Source organism: Podarcis bocagei (assembly GCF_964188305.1).
Source record: "Podarcis bocagei genome assembly, chromosome: 7".
Taxonomy (NCBI): domain Eukaryota; kingdom Metazoa; phylum Chordata; class Lepidosauria; order Squamata; family Lacertidae; genus Podarcis; species Podarcis bocagei.
Genome location: NC_138132.1, coordinates 75,986,796 through 76,005,413, shown reverse-complemented (window position 1 = coordinate 76,005,413; position 18,618 = coordinate 75,986,796). Strand labels below are relative to the sequence as shown.

The following is an 18,618-nucleotide window of genomic DNA, read 5'->3' as shown; positions in this document are numbered from 1 at the left end:
GGAGGGTGCTCTGGGGAGAGTTCAAAGGTAGGGATGCCATATGTCTGGATTTTCCCAGACATTACCAGGATTTCAAAGGCGGAATTGACATCTGGGGGGGGGGGGATTTCCAAAAGGATCTTAGGCAAGTCAATCAAAAAATCACTTCTTTTTTTGGCGTTTTTGTAAAAAAGCAACAACACAGCTCAACAACTTTGGGGTTTGTCTAAATAAAGCTCAACAACAAATTTGGGGGTTTCCTAATAAAATCTCAACAATTTTGAGGTCTTCCTAATAATATTAAATATGGCAACCCTATCTAAGGGCCAGACAAGAGTCCAGGAGGGCCACATATGGCCCCTGGGCCTGAGGTTCCCCGCATCTGCCTTAGATGTACAAAGTGTTGAGCCCTGGCACATTTGTTTAGAAATTAAGCACTGGCAAAACAGTTAAATGGTCAGCGTATCAAGTTGTCAAAACCAAAAATCCACTCACATATCAGGAAAAAGAAATGGTACCTGGTTGCATCACAGCCATCCCTAGGTCTTCTGGTCTTGGTAGGTTTTCACCCAGGAGCCTTGGAGACACGAGCACCAGCCTTCCTTGAGATCCTTTCCGAAGCAGAGTGCCTTGGCTTGTGGGCCATGATCTGAGAAGATGTGCAGGTCTGCACAGAAAGGATTTTAAAGCTCTTGCAGCCTTCCTCATCTCTGAGGCTGGGATGCTGAAGAAAAAAACCCTCCAGTTCCTCTTCTTCTTTGCTCTGTTGGCAAAGAAGTGTTCGTACACCTCTGGGGTAGACATTTGCATAGCACCATCAGCCATGTCCAAATCCAGGTCCCCCGAGCCACCAGATGGCGCTGACTGATGTCCAGAGCTGAAGACTGTCTCCACAGCTCCATCTTTGTTTCTCACCTTGGCCTCCCCCATTTCGCTGAAGAAATGTTCGTACATTTCAGGCCCATCCATTTCAGGCAGCTCTTGGTCAATCCCTGAGATCGGTTGCCCAATCCCCAATCCCTTCTGCTGGGTGTCATCACAGAAAAAACAGTCATACATTTCTGGCCACGTCATGGCAGATAAGCCACTTTCTGGAGAGCCTTCTAATGTCAGACCATAGGGAGTGGACTCCCCTAAGCGGTCTGATGTCTGTTCTCCTTGAAGTTCCTCTTCAAATGGTAAAGCCTCTTCAAATGGTAAAGCCACGCCAAGATAGTGGCACATTTCTCCACTGTCGTTCTTCTCAACCCTTCCTGTCGAAGCAGCTGTTTCTGTGTCTTTGTGCAATAGCCCATCACATATGGAATTGGTTGCTTGGGTTGGGCTTGGACCTCTCTTTTCTTCCGGTGCCCTTGGAAATTGTTGTACCCCGCTGTCACATGGAGAGCCCCTGACTTGGTTCGCTGGGCCTCCCTCCTTTAAGGCCTCCCTATGGCTTGCTCCACTCTCAACGTTGACATTTGCAGAAATGTCTTCTTCCTTGCTCGCCCTTCCCGGAATGCTTCCCCCACGGCTCGCCGATAGCATGTCGGATGGTGCGGAGACCCTTACGATTGGAACCAAACACCCTTGAGATGGAGATGGATTTTCCTGGAGCGGCGCTGCTGCCTGTGCCTTCAAGGTGACCTGAAGGGGCTTGCCACCCTTCTCTGGGCGCTCTGCTCCTCCGAGCTCTGCAGGAACTGGAGAAGAAAAGGGTGCAGAGCTTGGATATGGAGCAAGTGGGGGTTCTGGTTCCCCACAAGCTGCTGTGCTCTTCATCGATGCTGGGAGCTGCATGCCCACACAGGCAGCCAGGGAGGGATTGTCCTTGGAGTGTTGTGATTCCAAGCAGACAGTACTGCTCCCTTTGTTGTCTGCCCCCTCTGTGGTCTTCAGGTTTGTAGGCTCAGCACAGGGAGGTCTTTCCATTCTCTCCTGCCCTGGGCTTTTCTCTGTCAAGGCCCTCGCTTGGGTGGCAGTAGGTAGGGAGCAGTCTGGATTTATGGGCTGGTCTCCTCTCTCTGTTTCCTTGGCGGTAAAGGCAGCTTCTGTGACAGTAACTTGCAGCCCACTGCAACTTCCTGATGGCTTCAAAGTGACACGGGGCAGCTGACCTTCCTGGGTCCTCCTGGAAGACCGGGGGCAAGCTGTGCCAAGTTGTTTGCTGTTGCACAGAAACCTGATGACAGAGCCCAGATCTGTTTCGCCGTCGCTGCCAGACAAAACCTCGTCTACAAGCAGGTGCCCATCCGGGGTTCCACGTGGGAGGCAGCTGGCTAAATGGCTGGCTGGGAGAACAGGGCCCACTTTCGCTTGGACCGACCCACTCTCTGCGGCCTCCCCTTCCTCAAGGTCGCTGAGGAGCTGCTCGTCAGCTGTGGCCAAGGCTGGCTGGCTCAAACTGCATTCTTCAGACGTCAAATAGAACTCAGCCCAATCCCGGTCGTTCAACAGGATGCTGTACTCAAAATTTTCCATCTGGGAAAGGGACATGTTGATGGGGTTGTTGGGAGAGGGGAGAGAAAAGAGAGAAGTTTTAAAAATACTTTAACAGCATGTTTCACTTTGCAATAAGAGACAGAGGGGGGATCAGATTCAGTTTGCATTTAAAGGCAAATCTGTCAAATTTATACTTCCCAAAACAATATATGAGCCAAAACACAGATATCCTTTGAAATTCACTTGCAATGCAGTTCTCCAGCCAGCCACTGTTTTCTAAATGCTTGCAAAGATGTGCACATTAGTCAAAACTGCACACAAAAATGTTTTTATTAGAGTGAAATTTGCACCAAAACGCTGATGAATCTTCATGAGGATTAACTAATAATAATCGTCATGTGTGAATTGCTGCAGAAAACTGGATAATTTAATATAAGATTGGAAAATGAGAAACTGAGAGAACCAGAATCCTTCCATCCCTAGCAGCCACAGAGGACACAAATAGAGGCCTTTAAATAGGGCTGTAACAACAACATTTTCACAGCAATATGTCTATCATTGGCTGCTATCCATAATGGCTGTGTTCTTCTTCACTGTCCAAGGAAGTATGTCTTTGAAAGCCAGTTTCTGGGCATCACAAGTGGGGAAGTTCTGTTGGGCTGATGTCCTGTGTGCAGGCTTCCCACTGAGGCATTTGGTTGGGCACTATGAGAACAGGATGCTGATATCTAAAAAAAATATGGCAACCCTGGTATTGCCTCCAGTGACTTGCATCAGCCCTACAGAGTCTGACATGGAGCCTCTCCCAGTCCTACTAAGAGATGCTAGGGATTGAACCTGGGACCTTCTGCATGCAAAGCACGTGCTCTGCCATTGATCTTCGGCCCTTTCCCCCAAATCCACCACTTCTGTGTGGCCTGTGCCTTATCTCTTAATCCTCATTCCCAGCTGCAAATAAACCTTCTTGTTCTCCCAGGGGTTTGCCTTCAAATGTAAGCTCCTCGCAAACTGGGAATGCACCCTCCCCTCGTGAGCAGGGATTGCTTTTATCTCTCAAGTGACAATGGCAGCATAGGAATTAATAACAATAATGATGATGCAAAGAGAGGGTGACATGTTATAAACATGCTGCCTATATAGAAACCAATTGCTGCCTTTCTGTCCTAATGTTCTGTAATATAGTAGTGTGACCAAGAAACACTACCAAGTATTGGCTATACAAAATGGAGGGGCTATGCACACTCAGCTCCCAATGACTAGGAATCGGGAAAACCTAGTCTAGGCAGGCCGCAAGTAACTTCCTCAGGAAATAAACCCAAGTTCACCCCATTGATTTTCTTCTATGTAAGTGAATGGCTGCAATTCCCAATTATGCAGGAAGCCAAGTGCTGTGTTTTGGGGGCAGAGGTAAGGTGGACTGAAACCTGTTCCTTGCCCGAATGCAGTGCGCATGTGACTTGACTTGAGCTTTCTGGTTCTGTGCTCAAAGCCTGAGAGACGCATTGAATATACAAACTTAATAACGTAAGAGCCCTGCTGGGTCAGACCAATGGCCCATCAAGCCCAATATCTTACTTTCACAATATCCACCCAGATGCCTGTGAGAACCCTGCAAGCAAGACCCAAATCCTAGCCCATTCTCCCCTCCTATGTTTCCAGCACCTAGGGTCCCGTCAACAGAAAAGACTTCCCACCACAAACGTCACACACACACCACCGCCAATCATGAGGACTGGCAACTTGCTACTAAACAGTGGTGATCAACAAGTATGACCTTGAAGGCCATCTCCTTCTGTCTTGTGAGTTCACCGGACCACCCAATCGGGCAGCAACACCAGCAGCTATATGAGCACGTTCCTTCTGCTATGGCCTCTCCACTCTGGTGGTATAAGGCTCCTCTGCTAATATCATAGCTGCATTGTCTACTCTAGAGGACAGCCTGACCTTTAGGGTTTCGAGGTCACCTATGCAATATCATAGCCTCTTGTACAAAAGGATGCAAAACGGAAAGTGGCTGTTCTAGAAGGGAGCAGATACACAAAAACAATGCGGGGGGTGGCACTGCAGATCCTACCTTGCAGACAGCCTATGCCAAGGATGGGGCCATGCCAGGAGCAGCACAGCAAAGTTCTCCCGGCGTGACATGGTGCTGTGCCCAGTACCCTGGGCACTGAGTGCAGAGGCTGTTCGTCTTCAGAGAGGCAATTCTCTCAGGCCGAAAATAAGACCCTCCCTCCCAAACGTGTCACATGAAATTCTATAAATGCAAAGGGCTGGTCCAGAAATAGAAGGCAGGCAGCCCTTCCCACAGATGCGCCAAAGCAGCCACTCTGACTCACCCTGTTTACCAGGGGCAGAACCTGTTTTCTGGTACCTGGCAAATCACTGCTCCTTTTTTAGCCAGGTTGTTGGGGAGATTTTGGGCAGGTATGAGAGAACCTTTGGCCCTCCAGATGTTGCTGAGTTACAGCTCCCAGCAGCCCAAATCTCCATGGATTATGGCTAGGGGTGTTGGGAATTGTGGTTCAATAACTTCTGGATTTCCACAGTCCCCCATCTCTGGTCTGTCCAGGAAATATTGGATGTGTTTGAGAGGAGCTATTCAAATGCAAGTAGGTCCACTCTGGTATCAAACCAAGGATGGGGACTTTGATACCAGCACCTCCAGGTGTTGTGGAAGGAGTATTACACAGTTCTCCCCTTCCCTAGCTGGTCTTCGCAGGGAGGTTCAGCTGGCACCTTCATTATGCACCTTTAGGCGCCAGTCGAAAATGTTCTTTTTCAACCAGGCCTTTGGCCTGTATCGGGAAGTTTTTAATGTTTGCTGTGTTTTTATTATGTTGGAAGCCAGCCAGAGTGGCAGGGGCAACACAGTCAGATGGGCGGGGGATAGATAGATAGATAGATAGATAGATAGATAGAGGATAGATAAGGCTCATTAACATCCTATACCCTTTAAAATGTGTTTGAGGGATGGCAAGGGGCAAGGAGGGGGTAATAGTTGCATTTTGTTATTGTTTTTATTATGTATTTTGTGTTTTTATCGTGTATTTTTATGCTGTGAACCACCCTGAGTCCTATGTATGAAGGATGGTATGCAAATTAGTTAGTTAGTTAGTTAGTTAGTTAGTTAGTTAGTTAGTTAGTTAGTTAGTTAGTTAGTTAGTTACTCTGTGAGGTAGGTTAGGCTGAGACTGGTGGCCCAGTGAGCATCATGGCTGAGTGGGAATGGGAGCTCTGATCTCCCTGATCCTAGAGTGGCAGTCTAACTGCACTAAATGACTAAAATGTCTGTTCAGAAATCAACCCTTTCCCCTTTCACATCACCTCCAGGCGGGTGTTTTATTGCGGGTGTGTTCTTGACACCACAAAAGTGCATCCATGGTGGATTTATCCTGCTTTAGTTTGTTCTGCAGTGCAACACATTAGTGCTGTCCAAAGGGGCCACGGCACAACAAAAGCAGGACAGAAATAAAACAGAACAGCTGTGGTATTAAAAAGTTATGGGATTTCTGAAGGAAGTTACAGAAAATGCACTGACTGGAAAGGAAGCAGCGTGACGGGCCCAAGACTTTTGCATGTGCACACAGCATTGAAAGCAGGATTGCATGTGACTATTCTGACAGCATCAAGAGCATAAATAATCCTGAATGCACAATATAAAGGACGTCTGGCAGGGGTCCTAAGAAGAGCTTGCTGAGTAAAGGATGAAGTGGGTTTTCTTATCCCCTTATTTTAAACAGGATGTAAACATGCCCCAGTGACTCTCGCCCACTAACTGCCTTCCTCCCCCCTCCCCCAACCATAGTTATGGTAAAGTTCCTTTTTGTTAAGAGATTAACTGGAGAAACCCACACACTGCCACAGACACCAGACATGTGTTGCTGCCAGCCAGACTCAAAAGCTGAAAGCAGGAAATGCTATTAATAGTGTTACAGTAAAAAACAAAATGCTGCACATCACACAAGATCTCAACACACTCCATAGTTTCCAAAAAACATATACTGGGGATAGAATTTTTGTCCTCCCCAGGGGAAAAAAAGGGGGGGGATGGATGTGTGACAATTTTTCTATTTTGATCTATGGTAAGCAAGTGTTATAGATAGTTCTCAGTAGTGGCTGCTGCCCATTGGGACTTGTGGGGCAGAATGCAAGGAATCCAAACAGTAGCTAGAGTCAGTCTATGACAGGCAAAACCAACTAATTCTAGTTTCACCCTCATCCTTTTCCTTGCTGAATTCTACAAGGGCAGCACCATGCGTTCATCAACACTTACCGGTACTTTCGTAAGTGTGATTTCTAGGCACAAGTCTGGGCTTTCCAGGTCTGTGTCTGAGCATTGTTATTGCCCCCACCCCATGTTTTTCCTGGGAAAACACATGTTTTTCCACTGAATTGGAGCAAACAGCAATCCACTGAAAAACTGATTGCTGTTTGCTCCAATTCAAGGGTAAAATGTGGGACATAGAAGACGAAGAAACCGCTTGGACTCAGGCCTGGAAAGCCCAGACTTGTGCATAGAAACACAGTGCAAAAGGAAGTGTAGGTGGACCTTGAGACAAAGGTGGAGGAAGCTGCCAGGCAGGGCCATCCCATCAACTAGATGTAAGCAAGAAGGCAGCAAGGTGGGTGTTGCCAAGGTTGGTGGGGAAGCCTGCTATTTGCCCTAATGGGCAAACTTCCAATACCCTCAACCATTGGCCATTATTTCCTCAAAATCTGGGAAAGTGAAAACAGTGCTGCAGGACCATGGCTGAAGATTGCCATCTGCTGGCCACGCTCCTGAAAAGCAGGTTTCATTGCAAAATAATTCTGTTCTTGAATGGGTATTGAAGCCTTTGGGATTTTCTTCAGCATCTAAAGACCTACGGTACCCCAAGCTATTTTGCTACCAGTCTAGACAAGCATTAATCCCTACCCCACACTATTTTTGTTGGTGGGTGCAATGTGTATGGGGGAGGGACCTCCACACTTCTAATCTCAGCCTTCTTTCCTGCCGTACATGAACGGAGTGAAGGAGCTCTGAATCCATTCACTTGCATAATGGTGCATTATGCAGCAACCTTGCTGAAGCCAAGCAGGTTTGGGTCTGGTCAGTGCCTGGGCAGGAGAGCATTTGGAAGCTCTTCAACCCCTATACTGACTTCCTTCTACTATTAGACTAAGACCTGAGAGACCAGAGTTCAAATCCCCACTCAGCCTAACATATTTCACAGGATTGTTGAGGGGATTAAATGAGAAAGAGAAAACAGGATGCTAGGCTAGACAGCCCTTTTGTTACCCCTCCTAGTGGTGCAGCAATGGAAAAAAACCTGCTAGCATATTTGCAAAGCTAAGCAGGGTCCAATATGGTTTCAAATTGGATGGGAGACCGCATGTCGAGATTTCTGCATAGCTGGGATTTGGACAAGATTACGCTCAGGATCCCTTCTGAGACTATGATTCTATGATTCAGGTAAGAGTTCAGGTAAGGCATTACCATCCCCACCCAATCTGAAAAGAACTGTTTTCTGCTTTGGCCACTAGGTGTCACTCAAGGACAGAGAGATGGATGACGGCCCAGGATGGCCAATTTTGAGTTATGTGCTTGCATGGAGGTGCATGGAGGTGTCCCCAGGGGACAGAACAATGCCACCCTCTTCCAAACAGCTAGATCCTAGTGGGAACGGTGCTGCACATGAGGAACATGTAAGCTCCACAAAATATAAAGCTGCCTTTTTTTAAGTCAGAGCATTGGTCCTGCTCAACCAGCACTGCCCACTCTTTGGGCAGAAGCTTTGCAGCATTTCAGACCAGGAGTTCATTTTCAGGCCTACCTCCGAGATCCTTTTAACCAAGGACTGAACACGGGGCTTTGGGCATGCAAAGCACAACAGCGGCAGAGGGCATGCAGAAGGTCCCAGCTTCAGTCACTGCTAGCATCTCCCAGGTAGGCCTAGAGAGAGAGAGAGAGATATGTCTGGAAAGCTGCTACTAGTCATTGTTGGCAGTACTGAGCTACATGGACCAAAATTCTGATTCAGTATAAGGCAGCTTCCTATGTTTGTTAGGAGTACTTATCACTTGGTGTTAGAGCACCTGCTCTGCATGCAGAAAGTCCCAGGTTCAGTCCCAGGCAGCAACTGCAAGTAGGGCTGGGAATGTCGCCTATCTAAAATCCAAGAGAGCAGCTGCTGCTGCTGCTGCTGTCGATGGTACAGAGCTACTACTATTGGTCCAATTCCATATTAGGTGGCTTCCTATGTTCCAGGGGCCCTTGGCAATGGCGAACCTTGGTCCCAGCTCTCACCCAGCTCATCTCTCCAATGCCTCTAGGGAACCACATAAATCCTTGCAGCGGCATGCTTTTCGAAGGAAGGGGTGAGAACCTGTGTGGCCTTCCAGATGTGGTTAGGGCTCCAGCTCCCACCAGCCCCATCCAGCATCGCCAAGGTGACTAGGGAAGATGGGAGTTAGAGACTAGGAACATCTGGAGGTTCTCCCCCTCTGCTTCAGAAGTCTTTCGCGGGCTGTGACTCACATCCTAGTGCAGAGAGAAGGCCAGGCCGCCTTTTCTTCCCCTTCCTAACACAGCTGATTAATTCCTCTGTAGGTCGAAACGCTCCCCTCGCTGGCTGGCTGCAACCCCCACTGGAGCCAGAATCTGTTTCACATCTGCGGGATTCAATTAGTCTTCTTGCAGCGCTCCCTTCTCTTCTTACTCTTACCCCCACCCTTTCTTACTCTTGCCAAGGCCTAACGGGCAGGATTGGAAGATGGAAGCTGTTATTCCAAACTCACGGCGGGCCTAGCTCCACACTGATCTCTCCTGACCTGGCCCACCTACTGTCTTGGGCTTCAAAGTGCAACCCAGGGAGGGAAAAGTCAGATTGCAATCATCACGCGGCATGTGCCCAGTAGCCCCCCAAGCTGCAGCCCCCAGATTCCTCGCAAGAGCAGCGGTGAAGATTTCCTGGGGTGGCGACAGCTGCTTCCTTCCGAAATTCAATCTGACTTGAATTAAGCTAGCAGTTGAGAAAGAGAGATTTGGGGTAGTGCTGGGGAGAGACTGATTTAACCCTGGAAATGCTGGGGATCTCTGCCCCCCCCCCAAACACTCAAAGAAAGCAAATGATTTTAACACAAAACTGTGACCTACAACAAAATGCTGCAGTCTGGAGCATTGCTCTTTGATGTCCTCATTCACAACACTCCATTATGTTCTTGCTCCCATCCAGGTTTACACATGTGTACACACGTGAATGTGTGAATGATAATCATCATAATAATCATACTTTATTTATACCCCGCCCATCTGGCTGGGTTTCCCCAGCCACTCTGGGCGGCTTCCAACAAAACATTAAAATACAATAATTCATCAGATATTAAAAGCTTCCCTAAACAGGGTTGCCTTCAGATGTCTTCTAAAAGTCGGATAGTTGTTAATTTCTTTGACATCTGATGGGAGGGCGTTCCACAGGGCGGGTGCCACTACCGAGAAGGCCCTCTGCCTGTTTCCCTGTAACTTTGCTTCTCGCAGGGAGGGAACTGCCAGAAGGCCCTCAGAGCTGGACCTCAGTGTCTGGGCAGAACAATGGGGGGGGGGGAGACGCTCTTTCAGGTATACAGGACCGAGGCTGTTTAAGGCTTTAAAGATCAGCACCAACACTTTGAATTGTGCTTGGAAATGTACTGGGAGACAATGTAGGTCTTTCAAGACTGGCGTTGTTGTTGTTTTATATTTATATTTATGCCCCACCCATCTGGCTGGGTTTCCCCAGCCACTCTGGGCAGCTTCCAACAAAACATTAAAATACAACAATTCATCAGATATTAAAAGCTTCCCTAAACAGGGTTGCCTTCAGATGTCTTCTAAAATTCAGATAGTTGTTTATTTCCTTGACATCTGAAGAAAGGACGTTCCATAGGGAGGGTGCCACTACCGAGAAGGCCCTTTGCGCACGCACACACACACACAGCATCAGCCAGCATTTCATGGTCCCTAAGCATGCCCAAAGTTCTATCTGCCCTCACAGTAACACATGAAGCTGCCTTATAGTGAATTATTTAGACCATTGGTCAATCTAGTTCTACATTGCCTACACACTGACTTGCAGCAGCTCTACAAAGTTTCAGGTTGGAGTTTCTCCCCATCCTATCTGCAGATGCCAGGGATTGAACCTGGGACCTTGACCACACAAAGCAGTTGCTCTACCACCAAGCCATGGCCTTTCCCTTAAGACATAAGAACAGAGGAAACTGATTTTTACTGAATCAGACCACTGGTCTGCCTAGCTCAGCATTGCCTACACTGACTGGCAGTGGCAATGTGCCAAAATTTGATCAGAGCAGCAAGATTTGGGAAAGGGTGTGATTTAATCTGGGTGCCTTCCCCCCAATTTTACACCACATCCTGGAGCAACTATGAGCCACAAAGTGGGGGAAAATCAAGATATAATGCATATAGTGTATATGGATTGTGTCCTGTCCTCCTCCTCCCCCCCGCCCCCGGAGGCCAAACTGCACGATTCCAGGGAATGACACAGGGATGGAGTCAGGTTTAAACATCTCTTCTGATGGTGGGTCTGCTCTGAAACATTATTATTATTATTATTATTATTATTATTATTATTATTATTATTATTATTATTATGTGGTCCCATCCTGGGGAACACCCTCCCATCAGATAAACAACTATATGGCTTTTAGTCAGTAAATTTTTATTCAGAATTTGTAAAAGGAAAAAGAAAAAAGGACAAACAAATACAAAAATAAACATTTTAACATAAATTATTCATCCTATTTTCATGCTATACAAAAAGTAAGCGTACAATCATACAAAAAAAAATATAAACATTAGGCTCTACTTAGCCTTTGACTTCCCTTCACCCTTTTGGTAAGTATCAAATAAATCCCGGGTTGCGTAATTAGTTTATTAAAGTTTATAATTATTAGCTGATAAAGTTTTTCTAATACCGCCAGTTCCTCCTATATATCCATTCCAATATATTTCCAAAATTTACTCCAATTTTTTTGAAATTTCTGGTCGTCTTGGTCTCGTATTCTGCCTGTTAATCTATCTAGCTCGGCATAGTTAATCATTTTGACCTGCCAGTCACTTACGTTAGGTATAGTTTCTGTTTTCCAGTTTTGTGCCAGCATAATTCTTGCGGCTGTGGTGGCATAGAGAAATATTTTTTTATCTTCATTTTTTATTTCCTTACCCATAATTCCCAGCAAAAAGGCCTCAGGTCTTTTGGGAAAAGTATATTTAAAAACTTTTTTAAGTTCATTATAAATTGCTTCCCAAAAAACCTTCACCTTGTTGCATTGCCACCACATATGGTAGAGGTCTCCCTCCACTTCACCACATTTCCAGCATGTCTTATTTTCTGATCTATAGATTTTAGCCAGTTTTGCCGGTGTAAGATACCATCTATAGAGCATTTTCCAAACATTTTCTCTCAAACTCGTACAGGCCGTAAATTTAATATCTCTATTCCACAATTTCAACCACTTTTCAAACTCGATGTTATAGCCGAAGTCAATTGCCCATTTAATCATTGCCTCTTTGACTTCCTCGTCTTTTGTATGCCATTCCAGTAATATGTCATATAATTTAGACAATGTTTTGTTTTTACCTTCTATTATTTCTATATTGAATTTTGATTTCTTGTCCTCAAAGCCCATTTTTCTTTTATCTTGCTTTAACATATCATTCACCTGATGATATTGTAGCCAACCGGTGAATTGATCCTTTATTTCCTCATACGGTTTAAGTTTAAGCCCTTGTTCTGATTTTCTTACCAAATCTTCGTAAGTGGCTGTCTTCCCTTCCATGTTGGTTTTTTTTATTGTTAAGACCTCTACCGGTGAGATCCACCATGGTGTTTTTCTTTCAAGAAGGTTCTTATTTCTTTCCCAGACCTGATATATTGGTCCCCTGAAAATATGATTTAAGAAAGCCCTGTGGACTTTCACCTTCTCATACCAGAGATATGAGTGCCACCCGTACCAATTATTGAAACCTTCTAAATCCAATAGGTCTCTGTTCTCCAGTTTTATCCAATCTTTTAGCCAAAGTAGGCACGCTGCTTCATATATAGGCTCAAATCTATACCATAACTATATGGCTTTTAGAAGACATCTCAAGGCAGCCCTGTATAGGGAAGTTTTTAATGTTTGATGTTTTATTGTGGTGTTTTTTTTATTTTGCTGGAAGCCGCCCAGAGCAGCTGGGGCAACACAGTCAGAAGGGCGGCATATAAATAATAACATTATTATTATTATTTCAGTCATAATCTCCAGCATGAGTTGAGGCTTGACTCTTGAGATGGAGATACAGTGGCTGCTACACTTGTTTTTCTGCTTGTGTAGTATGGACATATCCCAGCGCTGGTTTCTAGGGGAATGTTAAGATGACAGAGAGGTTGGGCCAGGGGCAGTCAATACCTTTTTTAGTCTGAGGGCCAGATTCCCTTCTGGATTACATTCTGAGGCCCATATGCCAACATTGGGTGGGGCCAGAGGCAAAAGTGAACAGAGCAATGAATTGAAATTTGACATTTTGTCAAGCTGGCTAGCTTACACACACACACGTCTCCTTCCTTCTTCCAGGCAAACAAGAGGCATAATCAGAGTTGCAGGACACATCCCAGCTGGGTGTGAAGCAGAGTTTTGTGGGCCAAGTAGAGGTTCCTGGAGGGCCACATTGAGGCCTTAGGTTGTCCACCATTCCTGGGTTAGATGGCAGACCATTAATTCCACCAGTTTATTCCACCATACAGCCCACTTGAACAATTGCTTGCCCAAAGTTTCCTGAGTCCACCCTGTTCCCCGCACATGTCCTGCTCTCTCACGCCTTCCCTAACGCTGTATTTGAACAATGAGACCCAAAAGCTCTTCTATGCCTTCCTTTTGCAAAAGGGTGTGTATTGGGGCACCTGGCTGGACTAAGAGCAGCGAGACCTGCAGGGTCTAGCCTAGTTCCCCATTCAGCTATGAAGCTCACCGGATGACCTTGAGTCAGTCACTGTCTCTCAGCCTAGTCTGCCTTACAGGGTTGCTGTGGGGATTAGCTGGAAGAAAGAGAGAACCGTGTGCATCACCTTGGAGGAGAGGTGGGATATAAATGCAATAAATAAATAAATTATACAGAGATCCATGAATTAACCCAGCAGTGGGAAAACTTGAGGTAATTCCCTAGCCTGTTGCTTGAGGTCAAAGGTCTGGTGATAGGTTACAGTAGAGTCCAAGAGATTGGGGTCCCCAGAGATACCTCTCTCTTTTCATCCCACCCCCTTCAGCCCTTTGCTTTAGAACATCTCTGCGTTGGTTTTGTACTCTTCTCTCCCCAACCCCATGATGGCATTTTAACAAGGTCTGGTGCTGAATTGGCTAAAAGAAAATTAAACAGAAGAATCACATTAAAGAGGGTGAAAAAGCCCGCCACGATAATTAAAGGTCGTCCAGGCCATTCCAGAGACTACCCAATTACTGTGGCAAGAGTGTCACTAATGTGAGATAATGATGTCATATGGCCACTAATGAGATGGGTTAACCAACTCCTGCCCCCCAAGCCTTCATTCCATGATGACACGCCCGCCCCCGCCACTGCCCCACACCACCCTCCTCAGCCCCATTTGTCTCACATCCCCAAACCCCTGCGCAAAATAATGTGGCTTCTTTCCTCAGCTGGTGAGCTGGAGGCAAAATGGCAGCCAGCCTCCCCTATTAGCCTCCTCTAATGATGCTCCTCCTGGGGGTGAGTGGGGGGCGAGGAGAATGGAGACAGAAGAGTTCAGAGTCCTCTTTGATGAATTTGAGTTGGGGTGGGGGGGAGAGAGATATTTCGTCGAGCCCCGCATTCACTTCCCACTCCATGAATTGCTCCTTCAAGTGATGTCAACAAGACATTGTTCTGCCATGACCCTGGTCTCGTTCTCTCTCCCCCCACCCGGTTCTTTCCCCCTCCCGCTTGGCCTAAGTTGCAAGCCCCCATTAGTGCTTCTTAATTGAACATAATCTTTGGCTTTTTAAGGGGGAGAAAACCCACAAAATGTCCCCCACTCAGATCCCAAATCTCTCACCCTCCATTTCTGCTTAGGCAGAATAGAATTGTCTTCTATCTCATGTGGCTTTGTTAGGGACAAGTTGGAAGCACCTAGATTTCTCGGGAAGTAGGAGAAAATAGGTTATATCCAAAGTTAGACCTACCCATTTGAAATGAATTGATACGACTGTCCATTAAATGAGCAGACCCATTGAAACGAATAGATACATCCATTAATTTCAGTAGGTCTACTCCGAGTAGTTAATTTATTTTATCCCATCCTTTTCTCCAAGGAGATTCTTCCCCAACTCATTTAATCCCCATAACAACCCTGTGAGGTAGACTAAGCTGAGAAGCTGTGACTGGTCCAAGGTCATTGCTAGTAAAGCCACGTGGCGATTTGAAACCTGGCCTCCCAAGCCTGAGTCCGGTGCTCTAACCACTGCATACACTGGCCCTCACCACAAGTAGTGGAGAAAACTTATGAGTAGAACTTAAGTCATATTTGCACCATACACTATTGTACACATTTTAAACAGCCTTGGCTTCACCCAAAGAAGCCTGAGAGCTGTAGTTTGCTAAGGATATTGAGAGTTGCACTTACAGAGCAACAATTAACAGAATTCCCTGTGAAGAGGGATTGACCATTAAACCACTCTGGGAATGGTAGCTCTGGGAGGGGAAAATAAGGGGTATCCGTACAACTCTCAGCTTCCCTTAGATTAGAACCATAGAATTGTAGAGTTGGAAGGGTCCCTGACGGTCATCTAGTCCAACCCCCTGCAATACAGGAATCCCAACTAAATGAATCATGATGGATGGCCATCCAGTCTCTACAGCTCCCATAATTATTTGGGGGAAGCCATGCCTGTTTGTTTAAAAGTGGTGTCAAGCTGTTTTAAACACATGGTGTGAATGTGGCCTAACCTATGTCCATTAACTTCAGTGGGTCTACTCTGAATTTGGTTGGATGCAACCCAAGGTCTCTTTTTCACCATCTGAGTAAGAAATGCTCCTTTGCCCTCCCAGTGAGACTGGTTTCCATTTTAAGAGGTAATATTGTCTTCAGATTAAACCAGGGGGAGCTGGCTCTTTAAAAAGAAAAGAAAAACAAAACAAAACCCCAACAACCCACAAATCCAACCTCAGTTTTGTGTGCTAAAACCTCTGACTAAAAGCAGCCGTGCAGGGGTCTTGGGTCAATATTGTTTTTTGGAGGAAAGGGGGGGGACAGATGGGGGGGTCACATTTGAACATTCATTTCTATGCGCCCTCTGCTGAGCTGTTTGCCTCAGCCTTTGAAGGCCATTGGCTCTATTAGTGTAAACGCCTCTTTGTCTTACAGCTCAGAAAAATAGCAGGAGGGACTGGGGACGAAACCACTGCTGTAACTGAGATTAAAGTAAACTCACAAATGGAAAAAGCCATGGGGTCCTTTTAGTGCTTCGAAATTTGAAGGGGGTGGGTTTGAGGGGGGAAAGGAAGAGGTTGGGGGTGGTGGTAGAAAGTAAGGTAAAGCAAGCCTATGTTTAATTAAAAACTTGAAGAAAAGAAGTGTTCCTGTCAAGGAGTTCGAAATTAGTGAATTGGGGTTGTAGCCAATGTCATAAGAGAGTCAGGGTCAGAGAGGGGAATAAAGGTAAAATGATCCTAACGATATCATCCTACCCAAAGTCCCACAATAATAATAAACTGTGCCTTAAAAAACGCATTGTTGGGAAGATGCCATCTTACTGTGTCTCTTCACGTATCATTGAATGTAATATAATGTGTGCCTTTTAATGCATCATCTTAACGTAACGTGCCTGTTGCCATGTACCTCTTTCTCCATGAAGCTATCCTTTTAAAAAGTATTGAATGTATCCAAAATGTAGTTTGCTGTACTTTTCTGAATGTATCCAAAATGTAGTTTTAAAATAATGTAACAATCTAAATATTTCAAAATGTATATACTTGACTCAATATTGTATCCAAAAGGCTGCCAAAACTCAATCCACCACACTGCCTCCTACTGGGTCTGCAAACCATACCATGAATACACACAGATATGAGCTCGGAATAAAGCAATCCTATTTTCCAAAAAGTATGCAAACATCAGGCTATCACCCGAATTGATAGCAATGCAGAATAGGATTTCACATTAACATTTAAGTCATTTCCTGAACATCTTCTCAAACATCCAGCCTCACACCTGCATGCTGATTATCAACAGTTGCGGAGGTTTTCCTGTAGATAAAGGAAAAGCCATTTTAAGCAGATCCAAAATTAAATAACACGAAGATCGACACATACCACCTGAAGATCGACACCTACCACCTGAGCCCTTCAGCAAATTGACACCTCCAGAAACTCTTTCAACCTCCTGTTTACCTTATGTTAATCCACTCTTCACACCCCTCATATCGCTTCCCCCCACCTCCTTGCTATTGATCTGAATGAAAATCAAAAGGTATAAGAATCAAGGCAGTCCCTTTGTTCAGGGTCTCTTCTCAGAACTGACCCATTGAAATTAATAGGCCTGAATTCATTTTTCTTCATACTTCAAATGTATTAATATGGCAACCAAATACAGGCTATAGAAAATGGAAACATAAATTGAATATAATAATCATACCTAATGATAAAAAGTTGACCTATACAATCAATAATACCTAGATTTTTAATTAAAAAGGATTTTAAATCTCAAAGGAGGCCATGTGGCCTTGTCTAAGCTGAGGAGCCTTCATGACGAATTTAACTGCATTAAATATTACATACCTATCTGAACTGGATAATAGATATGTAATATTCTTCACATCACTGACGATAGCAACCATTGCTAAAGATTTATCTAAAATATAGGTATTTCATACCATTTGTAGTAGCATATAGTGCATGCAGAAGAACCTGGGACCTCAGTTGGTCACTGTTATGCATTTCATTGGGTCTAGGCTGAGGAAGACCAACATTAGATACAACCAATAATCTGAACTTCCCAAACCGATTTGCAGACCAGGATGAAATTATCCTTTGGATTTCTCATTTCTACAGATTTTGTGAGGTAGCTCTTAGCTAACATCACAGTCCTTACTGCGCCTGCTCAGATGTAAGTCCTACTGAATTCAGCAAAGGTTATGCCCAGATAAGAAAGGTTAGGATTGCAGCCTCAAAGGTGTTTTGTTTTTGGGTTTTGTTTTTTTAAAATGATTTAAAAATAAAATAAAATACATGTAATAAACTGAGAGAAAAAAGGGATTTAGAGATTAATTTCTATATTTGTATTTAAATATGCATTTAAATGAGAATTTTAATGCAGATTAATTTTTTTAATTTCTTATTTTTGCATATCATTCTGGGGAAAGGACAGAAAGGGCATATGAATGAACACATTGAAATCTCCAACTCACCGAAGGTTTGAGACCCATCAGCTACCCTTACCTGGTTTAGCCACCCAGTCAAAGCCGTTCCTGGGATGTGGCCACTGTCACATGCTGACAGCTTCTAGGAGCCACAGGTTGAGAGCTGAGTGCAGGATGGGGACAAAAGGTCCACAAACTACTCCAGAAGGAGCACGACATGTCCCCCACCAGAGGTTCTACCTCTACTCTAACACCCCATACACCCCTGTGTTTTATATATATTATATTTTATATACTGGTAGATTATATAGATCATATATAAAGATCCTCATGACAATTCACCAGCATTTCTTGTCTTTTTCCTTATAAACACATTTTAATAGTTTTGACTAATGTATGTTTTTTGACTAATGCAGTTTTGACTAATGTATGCCTTTCTGCAAAGCAGTTTCTCATGATATAATGCATTTTTGTATGTTTATTTTCACTAATATATTCATTTTCATGCACACTCCCATCTTCCAATATTTGCATTTTTTGTAAATACTGGTCGGTCAGAGAACTGCACCACAAAGTTCAGACAAGTGCGAATTTTGAAGGATAGCTGTGTTTCGGTTCAAATATTGTTTCACAAAGTGCAAATTTGATAGATTTGGCTTTAAATGCATACTGATTAAAATTTCTCCTCCGCCCCTAGTCATGACTGGAATGGCCCATCTCGACACTTGCCAGTGATGATTTGGCCCACTGTGTTTAAGGAACCCGGATGCCTCTTGTTCCTAGACCTGCCATGAAACACAGCCATAAATCCCGGAGAGTGCTGTTCTTCCCACACTTTAGTAACCTGTA

At 44.9% G+C, this 18,618-nt stretch overlaps 1 protein-coding gene across 2 annotated transcripts in view; it reads right to left on the bottom strand.

Moving 5' to 3' along the window:
- The window catches only part of PERM1 (PPARGC1 and ESRR induced regulator, muscle 1), a 74,310-nt gene that overhangs the window by 7,524 nt on the left and 48,168 nt on the right, over positions 1-18,618 (bottom strand). The window contains exons 1-2 of one of the 2 annotated variants that reach the window (XM_081201521.1): positions 4,475-4,620; positions 498-2,439 (exon numbers count right to left, since the gene is read on the bottom strand). In XM_081201521.1, the coding sequence (XP_081057647.1) occupies positions 498-2,439 (1,942 nt within the window). In that variant the 5' untranslated portion in view covers positions 4,475-4,620. Of the gene's footprint in view, positions 1-497; positions 2,440-4,474; positions 4,621-18,618 lie in introns of those variants that run through there. The other variant, XM_081201522.1, reaches the window with a different exon arrangement.